Genomic DNA, 21,005 nt, shown 5'->3' on the forward strand with positions numbered 1-21,005 from the left:
TTTTTAGCTTCTCCAGTATCACTCCTAATTAAACACATCCAGTGTATTGTATTTATATTAAAATCATATACTGACAAAAAAATATATAAAAAATGGAAAACTAATGCATTTGAAATCATAGGAAAGGGAAAATATCAAAACGCAGTATGAACGGACATGGATACAAAGTTATTTGGTATGTCAAAGCTTATGAGTTCAGTCAACCTCATTATTAATTGACTAAAGGGGATGTCCATTACTTTAAATGTCCCATTTATGTAAACTAACTGCCATAGTTAAACATTTTACTTTCCCAAACCCTGCTGTAACCTGAGCTATTCCTCTGGTCATATGATCTCTGTCTGAGAATCCACTGGCTTGCAGAGATGTCTCATCAGATTCTCCCTCAGTTCCGGGCTCTGTAAACTAATTAGTGGGTGTGTCTAGTAAAACAGGTAGGTGGGACTGAATTTAGTGGCCCTCACTTGATTTTATGCTGCCAACTCTCCTGGCAGATCCAGTCCTCTCTTGCATCCCAATAAATAGAGGATGGATACACTTGTGCACTCACTGCTGTATACCCTCTTATCTATATACACCTTGATGTATTGCGTTTAACATATAAATACATTCAGATCTCTCTCCATACATCCCATGTATACATTCCATCATCTATGTCACCAAGGGGGAGTAGAGAATTATCTTTTTTATCAGGGCTGGTTTAATGGTGTTTTCTGTATCACTTATTTTTCTTGTAATTCCTATACAGGACAGGGTGCTTGGCCTGTGTGTAACTCTGGAGAAGGTGTGGGAGGGGTGTAGGCGGAGATACAGGTCTGTGCTCACTGCTGGCTTACAGCGCAGCGCAAAGAATTATGGGGAATGTAGTAAGGAAAGAGCATTTTCTGAGGAGGAAGGGATCGCTATGAAAGCAGAAGTGGTGCCAGGACAGAGGACGTGAAGCAGAAAGGCATAAAAAGCTTCAAACTAGGCAGAAAAAGTGTATGGGGTAATTTCTGGGTGTGAAAAATGTGGAAAAGGTTCACTTTTTCAAGGTCTACATATATATTATTATAATGTTTGTGTGTGTGCGTGTGTGTGCGTGTGTGTCTGTGTGTGTGTGTGTGTGTGTACAAATATATACCATGATCTGCATAAATGGAAAGTAGTATTTAATCAATATCTGCCAAACATTTTTCAAGGTTGAGATTTATAGCACTTTTTTAACTCCTAACTAGTGATGGGCGAACCCCCCGATGTTCGGGATTGGGAGCCTCAACTGAACGTTTTGTAAAGATCAGGATCGAGATAATGCAAATTTGCGTCCAAACACCGAACTCAGGCTTTACAATTATGGGATGGGGTGGGGGGGAGCTGTAAAATAAAGAAAATAGTTAATAATAAACATTGCCATTATACTTACAGGTCCCGCGATGCGTCCTGCAGACTCTGTCTCCTGGCCGCTTCTGCTTCCGCGTCCAATCATTGCTGTACCCCCGGGTAACCACCACTGCCTAAAGGACTTTCCATGACGTCATAGCCATGTGACCAATCTGGTGTGACTGTTGTACAGACATTGGCTTTCTGACTGGTCACATGGCTATGACGTCATCGAAGGTTCTGTTAACTGAACTTTGACTGTCGCTGTGCGAGTATCGCATCGCATCACTCGGAACGCCACACACTCTCCCTACAGGAGCTGATCAGCTGCATGTACAGTACAGACCAAAAGTTTGGACACACCTTCTCATCTCTAGAACAACTATTAAGAGCAGACTTTGTGCAGCAGGCCTTCATGGTAAAATAGCTGCTAGGAAACCGCTGCTAAGGACAGGCAACAAGCAGAAGAGACTTGTTTGGGCTAAAGAACACAAGGAATGGACATTAGACCAGTGGAAATCTGTGCTTTGGTCTGATGAGTCCACATTTGAGATCTTTGGATCCAACCACCATGTCTTTGTAGAAAAGGTGAACGAATGGACTCTACATGCCTGGTTCCCACCGTGAAGCATGGAGGAGGAGGTGTGATGGTGTGGGGGTGCTTTGCTGGTGACACTGTTGGGGATTTTTTCAAAATTGAAGGCATACTAAACATGCATGGCTACCACAGCATCTTGCAGCGGCATGCTATTCCATCCGGTTTGCATTTAGTTGGACCATCATTTATTTTTCAACAGGACAATGACCCCAAACACACCTCCAGGCTGTGTAAGGGCTTTTTGACTAAGAAGGAGAGTGATCGGGTGCTACGCTAGATGACCTGGCCTCCACAGTCACCAGACCTGAACCCAATCGAGATGGTTTGGGGTGAGCTGGACTGCAGAGTGAAGGCAAAAGGGCCAACCAGTGCTAAGCATTTCTGGGAACTCCTTCAAGACTGTTGGAAAACCATTTACAGTAACTACCTCTTGAAGCTCATCAAGAGAATGCCAAGAGTGTGCAAAGTAGTAATCAAAGCAAAAGGTGGCTACTTTGAAGAACCTAGAATATAAGACATATTTTCAGTTGTTTCACACTTTAAGTATTTCATTCCACATGTTTTCATTCATAGTTTTGATTCCTTCAATGTGAATCTACAATTTTTAGAGTCATGAAAATAAGGAAAACTCTTTGAATGAGAAGGTGTGTCCAAACTTTTGGTCTGTACTGTATTTCCATGCAGCTGAGGCGCTCCTGTCCAGAGAGCGTCAGGCCGTACCGGCTGATACCGATGCGAGAAGCAAGTGGAATCATCTCCTCACTGTCAGCCTGCTTCTCACTCTGTGCAGAAGAAATTTCACAAACAAACTTATTACAATGGTGTCAGCCTATTATAGTACCATATATTAATTCAGTGAGCTCTTTATTCTGTGAGTTATCTCTTCATGAATTTTTTTGAAGCATTGCTAAGTGTTGTACTTTTCTGACATTGGGACAGAATGAAAAAGCTGAATTCATTTATTAGGGCTAGGATACACAGCGAGTAAAATGGAATGCAATAAAAAAAATGTCATTCCGCTCGGACCCATGTTATGGGGCCATTCCCATAAGTAATTATTTTCTCAGCCCTAATTGGACTGAGAAAACAGTCCCAGCATGCTGTGGGTGGATTCCGATCTGAATTCACTTGCACCCATACAAGTCTATGGGTGTGAGTGAAACATCGCACTGCAGATGGATGACACCAGAGTGCAGTGCGATAATCGCATCAGCTGGCAATGGAGGAGATAGGGAAATTAATCCCTCCTTCTCCACCACTGTACCCACCCTCTCCTCTGCAGTTGTGATCAGATCACAGTGGCATGACTCTCAGATTACGATTGCAGTACAGCAGGGGCCGAAGGTCATAAGCATATTGCATCCAACGCACTCGCATCAGATGCCATGCGCTCGAGTGGCCCCAGCCTTAAGAGTTGTATCCCAATTCTTTTGTATCTAAAATAAATTAACATTAAACTTTTGTCTTAAAGGGTTATTTATATCCCAAACTTGTCCACGGGATACTCCATAAATGTCTAATAGACGCAAAATCTATTTCTGATACATGCACCTCTATTCAGCTATTCAGACTAGGCCCTCATCTTGTAACATTCGATATGGACAGATTTCTGATTTTTGCTTTTACTTACTTTTCCATTAATGTCAGTAGGATTTCTGAAAACTAGCAAGGGCTCTTCATTTATACACATAAGGCATATTGTGTGGATATGAGAAAAATGTTTGAGATATGCATACAACTTTATTTTTTTTCATTTTAAGGTTTTGCTTTCCGTGCCTCCGATCATTATTTTTTTAAGAGTCTGCATATGGTAGAAATTCAAAATATACTTATAATGTAAATAAATATAAACTAAAATTAAAAAAAAATGTGGTAAAAAAATAAGGTAAATTCTTGTGTGATAAACTGAAAAGAAAATGAAGCCTATACAAAGGGTCACAGTTCAAAAGTTTATCTGGATAAGTTTGGAGCCCATGTCCAATTAGCATGAAATAATACAGCGGGGTGATGACCTCAGAAGATTAACACAAGCCGCATTGCTAAGTATCATTACAGACATACTTGTATGGAAAATATTTATATTGAAGCACCTTCCATTGTATATAGATATTTATAGTACGATTTTAATGGTTTTATATCTCTAATCTAAACTTAATACAATCATCAAAATATAATTTATTATTTCATTGCTTATTATTCGACATGATTTTAAGAGATCAGGCTGACAAAACTAATAAAGCATTAGAGTTTTTTTAACGAAAATATCTCTTTTTACATTCAGGCTACATTCACATAACAGTACATTGGTCTTTGTTTTGCATCAGTACTTGTAAAACAAAACTAAACAGAAAAAGAAAATGGTAAATCATTTTATCTCTCTAAGGACCCATTCTTTGTTTTGAGTTTCAAATACTATTGTACTATAGAGCCCAACAGACTGATATAAAAATCTCCTTACATCTTGTAGGATTTACATTGCTATAATATGCTATTGTTCATATTATTCTATACAGTCATATGAAAAAGTTTGGGCACCCCTATTAATGGTAACCTTTTTTCTTCATAACAATTTGGGTTTTTGCAACAGCTATTTCAGTTTCATATATCTAATAGCTAATGGACTCAGTAATATGTCTGAATTGAAATGAGGTTTATTGTACTAACAGAAAATGTGCAATCTGCATTTAAACTAAATTTGACATGTGCATAAGTATGGGCACCTCAACGTAAAAGTGACATTAATATTTTGTAGATCCTCTTTTTGCAAAAATAACAGCCTCTAGTTGCTTTCTGTAGCTTTTAATGAGTTCCTGGATCTTGGATGAAGGTATTTTTGACCATTCCTGTTTACAAAACAATTCCAGTTCAGTTAAGTTTGATAGTCGCCGAGCATGGACAGCACGCTTCAAATCATCCCACAGATGTTCAATGATATTCAGGTCTGGGGACTGGGATGGCCATTCCAGAACATTGTAATTGTTCATCTGCATGAATGCCTGAGTAGATTTGGAGCGGTGCTTTGGATCATTGTCTTGCGGAAATATCCATCCCCTGCGTAACTTCAACTTCGTCACTGATTCTTGCACATTATTGTCAAGAATCTGCTGATAGTGAGTTGAATCCATGCAACCCTCAACTTTAACAAGATTCCCGGTGCCGGTATTGGCCACACAGCCCCAAAACATGATGGAACTTCCACCAAATTTTACTGTGGGTAGCAAGTGCTTTTCTTGGAATGCCGTGTTTTTTTGCCTCCATGCATAACGCCTTTTTGTATGACCAAACAACTCAATCTTTGTTTCATCAGTCCACAGGACCTTCTTCCAAAATGTAACTGGCTTGTCCAAATGTGCTTTTGCATACCTCAGGCGACTCTGTTTGTGGCGTGCTTGCAGAAACGGCTTCTTTCGCATCACTCTCCCATACAGTTTCTCCTTGTGCAAAGTGCGCTGTATTGTTGACTGATGCACAATGACACCATCTGAAGCAAGATGATGCTGCAGGTCTTTGAAGGTGGTCTGTGGATTGTCCTTGACTGTTCTCACCATTCTTCTTCTCTGCCTTTCTGATATTTTTCTTGGCCTGCCACTTCTGGGCTTAACAAGAACTGTACCTGTGTTCTTCCATTTCCTTACTATGTTCATCACAGTGGAAACTGACAGTTTAAATCTCTGAGACAACTTTTTGTATCCTTCCCCTGAACAACTATGTTGAATAATGTTTGTTTTCAGATCATTTGAGAGTTGTTTTGAGGAGCCCACGATGCCACTCTTTATAGGAGATTCAAATAGGAGAACTACTTGCAAGTGGCCACCTTAAATACCTTTTCTCATGATTGGATACACCTGCCTATGAAGTTCAAAGCTCATTGAGGATACAAAACCATTTTAGTGCTTCAGTAAGTCAGCAAAAAGTAGTCAGGAGTGTTCAAAACAAGAAATTGATAAGGGTGCTTATACTTATGCACCTGTCAAATTTAGTTTAAATGCAGATTGCACATTTTCTGTTAGTACAATAAACCTCATTTCAATTCAGAAACATTACTGAGTCCATCATTTATTAGATATATGAAACTGAAATAGCTGTTGCAAAAAACCCAAATTGTTATAAAGAAAAAAGGTTAACATTAATAGGGGTGCCAAACTTTTTCATATGACTGTATATAAGATGTCTTCTGTAAATAATGGTGGAATATTAGCAAATACTTCCAATTAGAAATGTAGTATGATTTTCTTCATTAGCTAGGTCACTTACCTTATGTGCAAGATATTACAGCAGCTTAAGTATGCATAGTAATGATGACAAGCAACTAAGTCACTAACTTTCACTGTATGAGCGGACGCAACCATGGATACCTATGCTGCATTGCCCTGCACATGAGGTAAGAGACACAACAAATATTATTATTACACCTACTACCTACTGAGATATGTTGTTGAAAATAGGAATACTCCTTTAACTGTATTTTTAACAGTAATTCTGAATTAAGTTAATATCACAGGATACATAAAAAAGGATGGTGTGAAATGATAGCAACTGTATTCATAAGTGAAAGAACATAAACTTTTTTTTAATGTGAAAAGACACACTAGTTGTCTAAGTTTTATCTGTACACTACAAATTTCACCAATAGAAATCAGATGTTTTAGGCCTAAGCCATACGACATGAAAATTGGAGTGAGTGGAGTACGATAAAACATAGCATTCCACTCGGACCAATATTAGCCTATGTACCAGCACCCATGAGCGATTATTTTCTCATCCCTAATCAGACCGAGATAACAGTCGCAGCATGCTGCTGCTGCAATGCGGTCCTTGTTTCTCTCGCACCCATCGAAGTCTATGGGGCGAGAGAAAAATTTCACTGCACTTGCAGTACACCGGTGTACTACGAGTGCAGTGCGAGAATGGCAATAGCCGGCAACGGAGGAGAGAGGGAGCTAAATCCCTCCCTCCCCTCCTCATCATCGGCCCTCCCCTCTGCAGCACCGGCCCGCCCCTCCTCAAAGCCGGCCCGCCCCTCGCAGCTGTGGTCCGCTCGCACGATCGGACCTCAGTCACAGTGACACTCGCATGACACTCGGCTCCCGCTGTGCTGCCAACGTGAGCTGAGTGTCATGCGAGGATGGCAGTAGTCCCTTGTGGGGCCCCGGCCTTAGCGGAAGTGCAAATCTGTTGATACGCATGCCAGCATATCCTTGGGTATATACGCCACCTTTCAAAAATGCAGAAATGCATTGTTTCAGGTCATTCAGAACCTTTGGCTGTGGGGATAGATACCCTAAATTTTTCATATACAGTGGCAACCAAGACTTTTGCTTCTTTTTTAAAGTATGATTACTTCTGTCAGGTTTTTGTGATGCCATTTTACTGGTGATTTTATTAAACCAGAAACAGATGGTTGTCAGCTCGAAGGATGAAAATTGTGTTTGACATTGTTTTATTTTTTTATATGTTGGTTTTCCACATTAGCTGGGCCAAATGTTTTGAATATTTTTTCATGGGTAGTCTAATTTTGCCTAATTTTTTTGGGGGGTTGTGTGTTTTTCTGATTAAACATGGCAAAGACAAAACCAAATTTATCACCAGATATAAGGAAGCTTATTATTCTGAGAGGGAAGCCAGGCAAAGCTGAAAAAAGGTAGATATGGAATTTAACTGTTTGCAGAGTCAAGTGTCACATATAATAATGAAATAAAGAACAAAAAAGAAGGTTATGAACTTACAAGTTGACGAAGTTGAGGCGCTCGTACCCAGAGAGTGTGTGGCCATGCCGGGTGATACTGATGCAAAATTTGCATGAGTCGTACGCAAGTGGAACTCACACCTTAAAGTTCAAATGGTGCTCTTTCCCTCCAGAGCCTTACTGTATGCCCAACCAGTAGATTTCCCCCACACATGGCATATCAGTGTACTTCGGAGAAATTGTACACCAAATTGTATGGTGCATTTTCTCATTACCCTTGAGAAAATGCTAAATTTGGGGCTAAAGTAACATTATTGTGGGAAAAAGTAAAATCTTCATTTTGTTCCTGTGAAGGATATAAAGGGTAAATGATATTCTTTGAGGTGGTTTTAAGTACTTTGAGGGGTGCAATTTATAGAATGGTGTCACTTTTGGGTATTTTCTGTCACCTAGGCCTCTCAATGTCACTTCAAAATGATGTGGTCCGTAAAAAAATTGGTTTGGTAAATTGTTAGACAAAGGTGAACTTATCGATAAACTTTTAACTCTTCTTTCTAACCAAAAAAATAATGTTCAAAAATTGTGCTGATGTAAAATAGACATGGGGGAAATGTTATTTATTACCTATTTTTTTTTACATTCAGCATCTCTCTGGATTAAGAGGATACAAATTGAAAATTTAAAAATTAAAAATTTTTTCAAATTTTCACCAAATTTCCAATATTTTTACAAATAAGTGAAAAAAATATTGTTTTAAATTTACCACTATTATGAAGTTCAAAATGTCATGGAAAAATGTCAGAATCACTGGGATTTGTTGACACTTTCCAGAGCTATAACCTCATAACTTGATACTGGTCAGAATAGAAAAAAATGGCATGAAGGTGAAATAAGCTTGGGAATGAAGGCGTTAAGACTATCACATAAGTGCAATATGCAATAAAGAGGCATTCAATATAATGAAATAAATAAAACTCATTTCAAAACAATGTAAAATGTGTTATTGTTAAAAAGGCAGATTACTACTTTTAAGGAATGTTCCTTCCTCTATTAAACTGTTCTGTGCTTTATATGTGTAATTATCTGAATAACACATTTCCTATTATTTCTTTTTCTGAAGGTGGATCAGTGAAATACCCACTGAACTCCCTAAGGTGATCATCAATGAAGAATAATTGGCAGGCAAAAGATTAGTATATAAAGGACCACAAAAAAATATTGTTTCATTACAAATCATTACATTTTGTTTCTCTGCTTAGTACTTGAATCATTTTAACATGTTATTAATATTCTGCTGGGCACAGCGGCATGTGAGCATATGGAATGATTGCAATCAAAGAAAACCAAAGGGTTTAAAAGTATAAAAATAATACTAGGTACATTTAAATGTGTTAACTATGTAACTAATATAATGACTTTATGCCTTTTGATGTATAAGATCTTGAAAGTAGTGTAAAATAATTAATAAATAAAAACTTTATGGATTACCTCAATTTGGGTTTTATTTGTATGTTTAGTTATGCTATGTGAAGCCTGCTTTACACGCTGCAATTAATCGTGCGATCCCATTGTTTGTGCGGCACTGGCAATTTGTTGCCCGTGTCGCACAAAGTCAGTAACCCACGTCACACGTACTTACCTCCCGAACGACCTCGCTGTGGGCGGCAAACATCCTCTTCCTGAAGGGGGAGGGATGTTCATCGTCACAGCGACGTCACACAGCGGCCGGCCAATAGTAGCGGAGGGGCGGATATGAGCGGGACGTAAACATCCCGCCCACCTCCTTCCTTCCGTATTGGCGACAGCCGCAGGTAAGCTGCAGTTCATCTTTCCCGGGGCATCACACGGAGCGACGTGTGCTGCCTCGGGAATGATGAACAACCCGGAGCACATAAGGACATTCGATTTTTTGAAAATGAGCGACGTGTCAGTGAGCAACGATAAGGTGAGTATTTTTGCTCGATCACAGTTGCTCATTTGTGTTACACGCTACGATATGTCAACCGAGGCCAGATGTGCGTCACTAATGACGTGACCCCGACGACATATTGCTTGATATATCGTAGCGTGTAAAGCCTGCTTTAGTCTTTTAATTGTGAAGCAGCTCTCTGCTTAATTTCTAAAGTTTATTACTGTACAACATCATCCAATAAATCAATTGCCAGAGATTTCCAGCTAGTCTTTCAGACTAGTAGTTGCTGGATCTTAGGCTATATTATGTCTACAACCTGATAAGGGCAGGCACTTTTGAATGGTTAAAAAATAATTGCCAATCTATAATAAATTTGCTTGTCATTGGCAGATTGCATATATTGCATAGCCTAAAATCTATTAAAAAAAATAATCAAAGTATCATGTGTTCTAAAATGTGATATATACTGTAGTAGTCATGACTCCAGTAGGATCTGAGGCCTAGTACCTTTTTTAGCTGCTCAGAGGCTCAGGATTGTTAGGCATGCTCATTAATTCAGACTAGCCTAGAAAAAGAGCTCAGCAGCACAAGAAAAGTAATTATATGCATAGTTTGTCCAAATTTTAGCAATCAAAAATAAAGTTTAGAAGGTTTCAGTCTGATCACCTAGTCCAGTGTTCCCAACTTCAGTCCTCAAGAGCCACTAACAGATCATGTTTAGAGCAAACTCAAGGTTCAGTGTTCGGTGTTCATACTGAACTCAGAGTTTACAGAAAAAACAGAGTTCAAGTTCAGAAATCAAGTGCTTTATGTATACAAACCACTCGAGCGAACATCACTGGGATCAGGTACGCTCAGTGCTCAGCCTTGTGCTAGCCACTTGTAGTGTTTGATCATATCGCACTGGGGGTAACAACAGCCTGATCGGATGTAGTGTACACCAAGCAAAAAAAAATATGGAAAAACCCCACCCCCAGAAGTGATCTGTTTATGGCGCTAGTAACTTCCACTGGGGTTCAGGTCAATTCCAGGTCTCAAATCGAAATTTTTCAAAAATCCAGTTGCACCCGCCGAACCAAACTTCTACAGGTCCGGTCATCGCTGATCATGTTTCCAGGATTTCCTTAGTAGTACATATTTGATAATTCCATCCTGAAAAAATTATTTGTTGGTGGCACTTGATGACTAAAGTTGGGAAACACTGACCTAGACCGTCTACAGAAAAATGTATTATAAAAAAGAAAGTGGAAAAGGAGAAAAAAGTGATCAGGCATGACCCGTAGTGAAAGCAGCCATCCTAATTATGAAATGGAGCAAGGAATTAGTGATTATGGACTCTTACTACGGCACTTGCTCATCATATCATTTTTCTTACCACTTTTTCTCTTTTAATACATTTGTCTGTGGAAGGTCAGTGTGATCAGAATGAAACCTTGTAACTTTTGCTTTTGTTTGCTAGTGGTGAGGTCTCTTTCTAGGCTATAATATGAGGGACCTCCTACTTGTGCATACACCATAGCAGTATGCCCTTTATTTAAGATTATATGGTACTTACTTGGTACTAGAACTATGTGCACCATTATGACAAATTAGCAACATTGTTAAAGCATCATTCCAGCATTTCTTTTTTATTTCACTGCAGGAGTGGTGCTTTAAATCTAAGTCCCCTGCCTTCTGTCTTATAATCACCTTCTGACGTTTTCAACTGTTTTGGTGTCAGGTAGTTTGTGACTTGCCGGCTCACTCCAGTGTTTCATGAAGCAAGCCGGAGGTCACAACTTAATGTAAGTCTGAGTCTCAAATTTGCTCTCCTAGACTTGCACTGAGCGCTTGAGAAGTAACTTCTGACTTACAGACAGACAGAAATTGTGGGCACAAGATGCCGCCAGAGGGTGAGTATAACGCAGGGAACTTAGACTTGAAGCACATCTACAGTGCTGAAAAAAAACCCACTGGAGTGGTGCTTTAATGGGCACTAATATTGCTGCTATTAACTTTAACAGGGTTTTCCAAAATTAAGATATTGATTACCTGTCCTTAGATAGGTCATCTAAAAGAATATTTCATCAATATATGAATTGTGAAGAGTCCAATAAGTAACATCCTCATCAAATGACTGTTTTAATCTTTTGGGCACTACTAGCGCTACTTTATAACACTGTAATGGTCTTCATTACTTTATGTAGTGGTGCAATTTTTCTTGGTCCACCCTTTTGTATAGTCAATGTCATAGCGGTATATACTCTGTCGACCCTATTAAAGGATGGCAAGTTGACAACAATTAAACGATTGATGATATGTGGCAGGATAGACTCTGTGGCTTCATTAAATTACCTCTCCCCTCGCTATTCCCTGACCTCGCCAGTCAGCCAATACCTTTTCTGGCTTCCCATTGCCCAAAGACTACAGTTCAAAATACTAACCAAGACGTACAAAGCTATCCAGCACCTGTCTCCTCCATACATCTCTGACCTAGTCTCCCGGTACCTACCTGCTGGCAAGCTCAGATCCTCACAAGACCTTCTTCTCTACTCCTCTCTTATCTCCTCTTCCCACAATCGCATACAAGATTTCTCTCATGCTGCCCTCATACTCTGGAACTCTTTATCCCAGAAAATCAGACTCTCACCTACTACGGAAAACTTCAAAAAGAACCTGAAGTCTCACTTCTTCTGACAAGCCTACAACCTACAATAATCCTCAGACCATTACACCACCAGCTCTGTCCTCACCTACTGTATCCTCACTCATACCATGTAGACTGTGAGTCCCTGCAGGCAGGGTCCTCTTTCCTCCTGTACCAGTCTGTTTTTGTAATGTTCATGATTGTTGTTCTTGTTTTTTATGCATACCCTTTTCACTTGTAAAGCTCCATGGAATAAATGGCGATGTAAATAATAATAATAATAATAATTATTATTATAATATGGGGTTGATACTATTGGCTTGCAAAATATTATGGTAAAAATACTAAAGACATTTTTGTTTAGCTATTTTTGTGCTGCCCCTACTTTTTTGGGTGGGATAAGATATGGGTTCTTATATAATTTTACCCTTGAGGTTAAGCCGTTGTATTTTTTCATGTTTTTTTGTGGCATTTTAAAATTAAAATAGTAATTTCAACAAATACAAAAATAAAATTAGTATAGATTTTTGTTATTTACAATGCATGCCACATATCTATATAGTGCCGAAAACTTGTCGTGAGTTTATAGTAACGAGAATCTTAAAGATATTCTCAGAGTAGATTGCAAAGTATTAGATTGTATGGTATTACAATCAAATACAGCAAGGAAACCAACCTGTGGTTGCATAAACGCTTCTATAGGCATACTGGGTATTAACACTAGAAGACCCAGAAATTTCAAGCTCCCCCTGAAGTCCCGAAAGAGGGTCAAATGACCTTAGTCTAAACTGAATAGAACTAACTAGAAGCTAAATGGCTAAACTCAATGGAAAACAACAACCTCCTGTGGTGCGACAGTAATGGCCTTAATTACAGAACAAAAGACGGTGATTATAGGATGTTAGCTAAAATCCTTCAGGTCATTCAACCTGTCTCTGGGTTCCAAAGGTAGAAATGTTAAATGACCCCTCTCTGGGACTTCTAGTGTTAAATGGGTATTTTGGTATATAAAAGTTATTATCTACCCTCAGGATTTGTGAAGACCGACCTAGATTGATAGGATCGATAAGCACCAAACTGATCACCAGAATGTGGCACTTTAATACTACTACTACATTAATTTTCTTTCTACAAGTGCAGTCCCATAAGAAATGAATGGAGTGGCATTCTAGCATGCATATTACTGGTCTATTTTAATGGCGATCTAAGAACCCCATCCATCAGTGTGTCCCACTAATCTATAAGCTTTCACCTGTAGATAGCTGTAACTCTACCTTCCCATTTAACACTTAAGCATTTATCACAGACCCTGGCCTCCCAAAATAAAAATTCTTTGCATAGTTACAGGTTAAACAATTTACTTTATATAGGCTTCTCAAATAGCACTGTGCAACATTTATATGTTCTACTTCATCATTCTGTAGTACAGATCTTATAGACATTATTGACGCTAGAGACATTAGAGAAGACACATTATACTGGGATTATGAGAAAACACATGGAAGAGTGCTACTCTTCTGGTGAAGTTTGCATAAAATAGTTTTTATGAGATGCTGATGAACCACTTGAATTGTAAATTACCTATTCTAAATCTCAGGCACTTCATTATCTGCACATCATCCAATCAAGAAAGCCATTAAAGGATCATTTTAGCACTTCAAAATAATTTGGCTTGTGAAGATAGCATAGCTAGTATTGTTTTGTAACTTTGTATTTGCATGACCAACAAAGCTACATTTTATGCTAACGTCTGTTTTTTTCTCTGATTTCACTCAATGGAGGTCTCAAATCAAATAATTTTGTGGAACCACGTGAAACTGATATTTCATTAGAGTGTTTCTGGACAAAACTAAAACTGTTCATTTATTAGTGAATTAATAGATATGGAATTTCACCATGAAAAAAAAAGAAAAGCAATGTGGAGGCAATACTTTCCTGGCAAACCCTGGGTTGTGACATGTATGTGTATATTACTTTTGGATATGCCACCTATCTTAACATTGGTGCGGATCCTGAAGACCCTTTCAATGATATACCCTAATGGCAATAGCCTTTTATCAGAATTATTTGCTCTTCCACAGTGAAATATTGTTCAGGACGGGTTTATGAGAAATAAAAGATTTTAAAGTGTTTTGTTGGCCTCCAAATTCCCCAGAATGCAATATAATCAAGGATTTTTAAAGATCTGCTGAAAAACCATCTAATATGATCTGTGGCGTAACTATAGTTTGACGTACACCGATGCAAATTTTGGACCTTGCCCCCAACCCAATACACATTTTGATCAAATGTATGGGCCCTTAAATCATTCTAAATCCTTTAAAGACATACCAGCTGTCCTCCCACATTATGTAGCAATGTCCCCCTTCATGTTCTAATGGAACCTATCCTGGGCTCCTTCCTGGTAAATATGACCCCCCCCATCCTGGTATATATGTTCCCCATCCTGATATATATGCTCCTCACCTTGGTAAATATGTCCCCATCCTGGTATATATGTCCCCACCCTGGTACCGCCCTGGTATATATAGCCCTCATTCTGGGCTCATCTTGGTAAATATATCACCCATCCTCTTATATATATCCCCCATCCTGGTACATATGTTCCTATCCTGCTAAACATGTCTCCATCCTGGTACATATGCCCCCTTCTGGTATAGAAGTACTACATCCTGGGCTCATCTTGGTAAATTTGTCTCCCATCCTAGTATATATGTCCTCATTCAGGTAAATATATCCCCTTCCTGGTAAATATGTTCCTGTCCTGGTATATATGTCCCCATCCTGTTACATATGTTCCCCATCCTGGTATATATGTTCCTCATCCTGGTAAATATGTCCCCATCCTGGTATATATGTCCCCATCCTTGTCCTATCCTGGCATATATATCCCTTATTCTGGGGTCATATTGGTAAATGTCACCCAGCCTTGTATATATATGCCTCCCCATCCGAGTAAATATGCTTCTATGCTGGTAAAAATGTCTCCATCCTGGTATATATGTCCCCTCCTTGTATATATATCCTCCATCCTGGGTTCATCTTGGTAAATATGTCCCCCATCCTAGTATATACATACTCATGCAGGTAAATATGTCTCCATCCTGGTATATACAGTACAGACCAAAAGTTTGGACACACCTTCTCATCTCTAGAACAACGGTTAAGCGGAGACTTTGTGCAGCAGGCTTTCATGGTAAAATAGCTGCTGGTAAACCACTGCTAAGGACAGGCAACAAGCAGAAGAGACTTGTTTGGGCTAAAGAACACAAGGAATGGAGATTAGACTAGTGGAAATCTGTGCGTTGGTCTGATGAGTCCAAATTTGAGATCTTTGGATCCAACCACCGTGTCTTTGTAGAAAAGGTGAACGGATGGACTCTACATGGCTGGTTCCCACCATGAAGCATGGAGGAGGAGGTGTGATGGTGTGGGGGTGCTTTGCTGGTGACACTGTTGGGGATTTATTCAAAATTGAAGGCATACAGAACCAGCATGCCTACCACAGCATCTTGCAGCGGCATGCTATTCCATCCGTTTTGCGTTTATTTAGACCCTCATTTATTTTTCAACAGGACAATGACCCCAAACACACCTCCAGGCTGTGTAAGGGCTATTTGACTAAGAAGGAGAGTGATGGGGTGCTACGCCAGATGACCTGGCCTCCACAGTCACCAGACCTGAACCCAATCGAGATGGTTTGGGGTGAGCTGGACTGCAGAGTGAAGGCAAAAGGGCCAACAAGTGCTAAGCATCTCTGGGAACTCCTTCAAGACTGTTGGAAAATCATTTCCGGTGACTACCTCTTGAAGCTTATCAAGAGAATGCCAAGAGTGTGCAAAGTAGTAATGAAAGCAAAAGGTGGCTATTTTGAAGAACCTAGAATAGAAGACATATTTTCAGTTATTTCACACTTTTTTAAGTATTTCATTTCACATGTTTTAATTCATAGTTTTGATGCCTTCAATGTGAATCTACAATTTTCAGAGTCCTGAAAATCAAGAAAACTCTTTGAATGAGAAGGTGTGTCCAAACTTTTGGTCTACACTGTATGTTCCTATCCTGGTTATGTTCCCATCCTGAGCCTCTCCTGATATACAGTTATGCTCAAAGGTTTTCATACCCCAGCAGATTTTTTTGCTTTCTTGGCCTTTTTTCAGAGAATATTAATGATAACACACAAAAACTTGTTTTTCACTCATGGTTAGTGGTTGGTTGAAGCCATTTATTGTCAAACTTCTGTGTCTCTCTTTTTAAATCATAATGACAACGAAAAACATCCAAATGACCCTGATCAAAAGTTCACATACCCTTGAGATTTTGGCCTGATAACATGCACAGAAGTTGACACAAATTGGTTTGAATGGCTAATAAAGGTATTATCCTCACCTGTTACCTGTTGTAATTTCTGGGATCTAGACAGACTCTTGCATCTTTCATCCAGTCACTGACTGACGTTTCTGGATTGTGAATCATGAGGAAAGCAAAAGAATGGTCAATGGATGGAAAAGATAGTTGAACTGTATAAAACAGGAAAGTGATACAAAAAGATGTCCAGGGAATTGGTAATGCCAGTCAGCAGTGTTCAAACTGTGATTAACAAATGGAAAATAAGAGGCACTGTAAAAACCAAACCATAATCAGGTAGACCAACAAAAATGTGAGCCACAACTGCCAGTAAAATTGTTTGGGATGGAATGAATAACCCCCAAATACAAATAACACCAGCTGAAATACAGGACTCGCTGAAAACTAGTGATGTGGCTGTTTCATGATGCACAATAAAGAGGACTTGAAGAAAAAATGGGCTGCATTGTCAAGTCACCAGAAGAAAATCGCCACATAGTATCTTGCCTACAATATACCACACAGCACAGAGACATGTCTTCAAACTTCTAGAACAAGGTAATTTGTAGTGATGAGATCAAAATCAAACTTTTTGACCACAACCATAAACGTTACATTTGTAGAGGTGTCAACAAGGCCTATGAAGAAAGGACCACTATTCCTACTGTAAAGCATGGAGGTGGATTGCTGATGATGTGGGGATGTGTGAGCTACAAAAGCACAGGAAACTTGTCAAACTTGAAGGAAAGATGAATGCATTACATTATCAGCAAATACTGAAGGCAAATTTGCACTCATCAGCCTGGAAGCAGCACATGGGATGTACTTGGACATTCCAACATGACAACGATTCAAAATACAAGGCCAAGTCAACCTGTCATTGGCTATAGCAGAACAAAGTGAAGGTTCTGGAGTGTCGATCTCAGTCTCCTGACCTCAATATCATTGAGCAACTCTGGCGAGAACTCAAGGGCGCAGTTCATGCAAGAAAGCCCAGGAATTTACAGGAATTGGAGACTTTTTGCCAAGAAGAATGGGCCGCTTTAGCATCTGAGAAAATAAAGAGCCTCATCCACAACTACCACAAAATACTTTAAGCTGTCATTAAGAACTGGGGTATGTGAACTTTTGATCAGGGTCATTTGGATGTTTGTGGTTGTCATTATAATTTAAAAAGAGAAAACACAGTAGTTTGACAATACATGGTTTCACCCGACCACTAACCATGAGTGGAAAAAAAAGTGTTTGTGTTATCATTCATATTCTCCAAAAAAATAAAATATCTGCTGGGGTAGGTAAACTTTTTAGCACAACTGTATATCTCCTGTCCCTAGTTTATATGTCCAAATACTGGGCTCCATCCTTTTAAATTTGTTCTCATCCTGGTGAATATGTCCCCTTCCTGGTTTATACTGTGCATCCACAAACTGGGCCCCTTATTGTATAAAACGCCTCATTCTGGTGAATATGTCTTCTTCATGGTATATATGCCCCCATTTTGTGCCTTGTCCTGGTATATATGTCCCCATCCTGGTAAATAAGTCTCCTTTCTGGTATATATCTCTGCATTCTGTCTCAAAAAACATTGTATTTACTTTACCTGTTCCCACGTCGCGCTGCATCCTCATCTGTAACAAACGCACAATGACTGGCAGCTCACATTGGAGTCTATGCTATGACAATGCATAACATCACTGTCATGCACCCATAGTAGCAGTACAGCCGACATCAGCTGCAGGCCACTATTTTGCCAGCAGCATGTATTGCAGTGCAGGAACCTGATGGGTCTCTGCCACTGTGATGTATTTCAGCTAGATGTGAGCCCTCAGGCACACATCCAGCAGAAGTAGGCACTAGCGTTGGTAGGGTTGGAAGGCCCACCCTGACACTCGGGTCCAGCCGCTGTCATGACCCCTGCAAGCAAGATAGTTATGCCACTGGATATGATATATTTTCAGTCAAATTGGGCAAATACATTCTGAAGCAAACTTGATGGCAAGTATACAATAAACAGAAAATTGTAGGCAACTGAAAGATCCAAACATTGAGTTTTTAATTGTACTGATAGACTACACTTTGAAACAAGAAATTTTGTGCCTGAGATATTTAACTTGTTTTTAGGTTAGTTTTTGTTGTTAATTCTAAATCGGCACTTATTTTTCTTCCATCAGCTCAAGTTAATGAGATGTGATATACTCTATGTATATGCATAACACTAGGACTGATGTTCACTAAACATTTTTATTTTTGCCTTCTTGGTTATTAAATCAAATTCATAATGTAAATTTCTTTTATTTATGAAGAATTTACACTTCAGAATAATAAACAAACATGAATAAAATGTTGTCATTGATACACTGTTCATTTATTGATATACCTTCCAAAAATGGCACTTTAAAGATGCCTTGCAATGAGTTGAATTAAGGCAACCACTTTACATACCGTATATGCCGGCGTATAAGACGACTGGGCGTATAAGACGACCCCCAACTTCTGCCCTAAAAATATAGAATTTGGGATATACTCACTGTATAAGACTACCCCGCTCCCAAATGAAAAAAAGTCTGCTTTGATTGCAACATGTTAATTTTAATTCCGCGAGAGCCGTACAATATGTTTTTAAAGGGCCATTGACAGATCAATCGCTCCAATGTTCACTTAGTACAGCAAGGAATGCTCCTCCCTGCTGTATAAAGCCACAACTGGACTGAAACAATGGTACTACACTCTGCTACAAACAGACACACACAACTCTGCTACAAACAGACAAACACACACAACTCTGCTACAAACAGACAAACACAACTCTGCTACATGCAGACAAACACATACAACTCTGCTACATACAGACAAACACACAACTCTGCTACATGCAGACAAACACACACAACTCTGCTACATGCAGACAAACACATACAACTCTGCTACATACAGACAAACACATACAACTCTGCTACATACAGACAAACACGTACAACTCTGCTACATACAGACAAACACGTACAACTCTGCTACATACAGACAAACACATACAACTCTGCTACATACAGACAAATACACACAACTCTGCTGCTCTGTGGGGCCTGCACCCGCGGCTCGGCGGGTACAGCACCCGCGGCATCGGCGGGGGGGGGGGATTGGCAGGGCATACATCTGTACATCTGGGGGGTTAGAAGCAGCTCACTGGGGCCCATAATGGGCACAAGTCCCCCTGTGTTAGATATCTCCCCCATAGTGCTGCCCATGGCCCCTATAGATCGCACAAGTCCCCCTGTGTCAGATATCGCCCCCATAGTGCTGCCCATGGCCCCTATAGATCGCACAAGTCCCCCTGTGTCAGATATGGCCCCTAGGCTGCTGCCCAAAGTAAAATAAAACCCTCTTTCCTTATCTCCTGTCTGCTCCGTGCTTCTGTTCTTCCACTTCCTGGTTGTCAGTGCGGTCATGTGATCGGCACAGCAGGCTGAGCTCTCTGCCTGCCTGATCACAGTGGAAGCAGGGACACAGGGAGAAACGCTGCAGGGGTAAGTAAAGCTTTTTTATTTTAGAATGAGCAGCAGCCTGGGGGCCAAATCTAACACATGGGGGACATGTGCGATCACACTGGGACGCAGGCTCATATAATATGCACCGCTGCCCCAGCCCCTCACTGCGTGCGATTTCAGCACCATTGGAGATGGACAGCGGCTGTGCATATTATATGAGCGGGTGCAGGAGATCAAAGGATGCAGGCCGCAGCGTTCCCCTGTGCTCCAGAGCTGCTTCCACCAACTCCCCTGGACGCTGCAGTGTACATACACACCCCCCCCGTATATCCGGCGTATAAGACGACCCCCCACTGTAGCCATTATTTTAAGGGGGTAAAAAGTCGTCTTATACACCAGTATATACGGTAGATCAACAGTAATCTGCCATTATGTTTGTATCCCAGTGTCCTTGGTATCTTTTTTTTATAGTGTTACATCTTGGTGGGATCGTTTACCCTGTTCTTCACTTAGATCATTTCCCTGAATACCTTGGTGATGTAAGTGGCTAAAAAGATGATGCACCTTGATACTCATTGTACAGCCAAGGTGACAGAAAGAAGATTGCATTCTTTCTAAGCATTCTTTCTGCTAGTTCTGTGTAATTATCTGCTTTATATTTCAATAATATTTTGTAAAACCATAGTGAAAGAAGACCACGCATCTGCCTCAGCATTGTTCAATGAATCTTTGAAAAGCAGATTTTTTACAACTTCTTTAATTTGAGGAAAGTAAAAAAAATCCATCTTTAGCATCTCCGTGGTCAGCGTTAGAAATTTTCTAGTAAAAGCATTTTCCCTCTTTGTTTAGAGCCTTTACAAACTGCTTCATTAACCATTTGATGTGTAGTTGTGGTAAAATGATCTTATTCCTGTCAACCAATGATTCTGCAATTCCACTCTTTTCTTCTACTACCATATGTTCTCTCAAAGGCCACCATTTTCTCAACCAAA

The 21,005-nt window shown here is 39.8% G+C and overlaps 1 protein-coding gene across 1 annotated transcript in view; it reads left to right on the forward strand.

Moving 5' to 3' along the window:
- The window catches only part of LOC142295074 (proton-coupled folate transporter-like), a 541,653-nt gene extending 532,577 nt beyond the window's left edge, over positions 1–9,076 (forward strand). Inside the window, exon 7 of the mRNA XM_075338144.1 lies at positions 8,764–9,076. Coding sequence (XP_075194259.1) covers positions 8,764–8,818 — 55 coding nt within the window. The 3' untranslated portion in view covers positions 8,819–9,076. The remainder of the gene's footprint in view (positions 1–8,763) is intronic.
- Positions 9,077–21,005: the final 11,929 nt, after the last annotated feature.

Source organism: Anomaloglossus baeobatrachus, chromosome 3 (genome assembly GCF_048569485.1).
Source record: "Anomaloglossus baeobatrachus isolate aAnoBae1 chromosome 3, aAnoBae1.hap1, whole genome shotgun sequence".
Taxonomy (NCBI): Eukaryota; Metazoa; Chordata; class Amphibia; order Anura; family Aromobatidae; genus Anomaloglossus; species Anomaloglossus baeobatrachus.